The sequence below is a fragment of the Sinocyclocheilus grahami genome, unplaced genomic scaffold, assembly GCF_001515645.1.
Source record: "Sinocyclocheilus grahami isolate Dianchi unplaced genomic scaffold, SAMN03320097.WGS_v1.1 scaffold98.1, whole genome shotgun sequence".
Taxonomy (NCBI): domain Eukaryota; kingdom Metazoa; phylum Chordata; class Actinopteri; order Cypriniformes; family Cyprinidae; genus Sinocyclocheilus; species Sinocyclocheilus grahami.
In genome coordinates, this window is record NW_015505277.1 from 3,294,238 (window position 1) to 3,296,342 (window position 2,105).

The following is a 2,105-nucleotide window of genomic DNA, read 5'->3' on the forward strand; positions in this document are numbered from 1 at the left end:
TCGGTGATCCAAGTGTTGTCCATACTGGTGGTTCTCTACTACAAAGAAGCTCCCTTCGGGCCCAAGGGCTATCGGCTGCGTTTGTTCTTCTACGGGGTTTGCAACGTCATCTCCATCACGTGTGCATACACGTCCTTCGCGATCGTTCCGCCCAGCAATGGCACCATCATGTGGCGGGCCACCACCACAGTTTTCAGCGCCGTTCTGGCTTTCCTGCTCCTAGATGAACGCCTCGGTTACACAGACGTAGTGACAGTCGTAGGTAGCCTCTTCGGCCTGTGTCTCGTCATGATCCCCAACATCGCAGACGAGGAAAAGTCTCCTCTGGGATTCTGGAAAGAAGCCTTTGGCTACACGATGACTGTGATGGCGGGTCTGACCGCCGCTCTGTCCATGATCGTGTACCGGGCCATCAAAGAGCGTGTGAGCATGTGGACGGCGCTCTTCACGTTCGGCTGGACGGGAACCGTGTGGGGGGCGTCCACTATGTTCATCATGCAAGAACCCATCGTTCCCTTGGATGGCGAGACGTGGGGCTACCTCATGGGAATCTGCATTTGCTCCACCGTGGCGTTCCTGGGCGTCTACTATGCCCTCAACAAGTTCCACCCGGCTCTGGTCAGCACCGTGCAGCATCTGGAGATCGTGGTGGCCATGTTTCTTCAGCTCATTGTGCTGCGGATGATCCCGTCCGTGTATGACGTCTTCGGAGCGCTGGTCATCATGGTCAGCGTGTTCGTCCTCACGGGTCTCAAGCTTTACAGGGTGGGGCGGGCCATCCGACAAGATTACCAAGAGATTCTGGACTCGCCGATCAAATGAGAGCGTCGACGTGTGTGTACTCGAGCGCATGAGGGGGCATGTAGATGTGCGTGTGTGTGCAGTGTTTCCCGGCCCCCTTTCTCTTACAAATGTGCAATCATTGAATGTCTGGATCTTCGGCATTTGTTTCGAATCGTGTCGTTGGAAGAGTGCCATTGGTGTAATGTCTTTGCTAACTGTTGATGTGTGAAAATAAAAACAGTGATCCATAGTGCCCCCCTCTGATAGCATTGATTTTTTTCTTGTGTCACTAAAGCAAGAGTAAGATGCAGTAGCCTAAATCTATGAACAGCGGGATTGGATACTCTTACAGATAAATCAGAATGCAGTATTGCACACTTTTGCACAATTTCACACACCAGATATTGCATTTGTTACACTTTTTGTGTTTAATGTTCAGTGCTAATCCAGTGGTTCTCGCCTTGTTTTCCCAGATTATACAGATCCAATTATAAACAATTTATTAAATGTATTCAAATATGTCATTAGTTTTTAGTTATTTAATAATTAATGAATTCATAATTGTTCATATATAATCAATTCAAGTTTATTTGTATAGCGCTTTTCACAATACAAATCTTCACAGCAAATTTTCACAGCAAATTACGTTTCTAATATATATATATATATATATATATATATATATATATATATATATATATACATACTGTATATATGAGTAATAAGATCATTTATTATATTAAGCCAGTATTTCACAGTATTGTTTTATTTAGTTTCAAACAAATGATAGAAATAAATTTGTACAAAACATGTTATTTAATTGGATGTACGGCCTGCTTTTGTTTTTAATATTGAATGCTAATCCAGATTTATATATATATATATATATATATATATATATATATATATACATACTGTATATATGAGTAATAAGATCATTTATTATATTAAGCCAGTATTTCACAGTATTGTTTTATTTAGTTTCAAACAAATGATAGAAATAAATTTGTACAAAACATGTTATTTAATTGGATGTACGGCCTGCTTTTGTTTTTAATATTGAATGCTAATCCAGATTTACAAATACTAATAACTACAAATAATATATATCATATTTTTAAGCCAATGTTTCACTGTAAAAAAAAAATTTCTTCAACCAAATGACAGATGAATTTGCACTAAAATATTTTGTTTGATTGGAAGCGAGCCCCTTTTTTCCTTTCTTTTAAGATTCCCTACTTATTTTGATATCTAAATTTGCACAATTATATGCATATATATATATATATATATATATATATATATTTTTTTTTTTTTTTTTT

The 2,105-nt window shown here is 39.0% G+C and overlaps 1 protein-coding gene across 2 annotated transcripts in view; it reads left to right on the forward strand.

The window, feature by feature from the left end:
• slc35g2b (solute carrier family 35 member G2b) overlaps window positions 1–1,047 on the forward strand; it is a 13,644-nt gene extending 12,597 nt beyond the window's left edge. The window contains exon 3 of one of the 2 annotated variants that reach the window (XM_016276040.1): window positions 28–1,047. In XM_016276040.1, coding sequence (XP_016131526.1) covers window positions 28–822 — 795 coding nt within the window. In that variant the 3' untranslated portion in view covers window positions 823–1,047. The remainder of the gene's footprint in view (window positions 1–27) is intronic. The other variant, XM_016276041.1, reaches the window with a different exon arrangement.
• The last annotated feature ends 1,058 nt before the right edge of the window (window positions 1,048–2,105 follow it).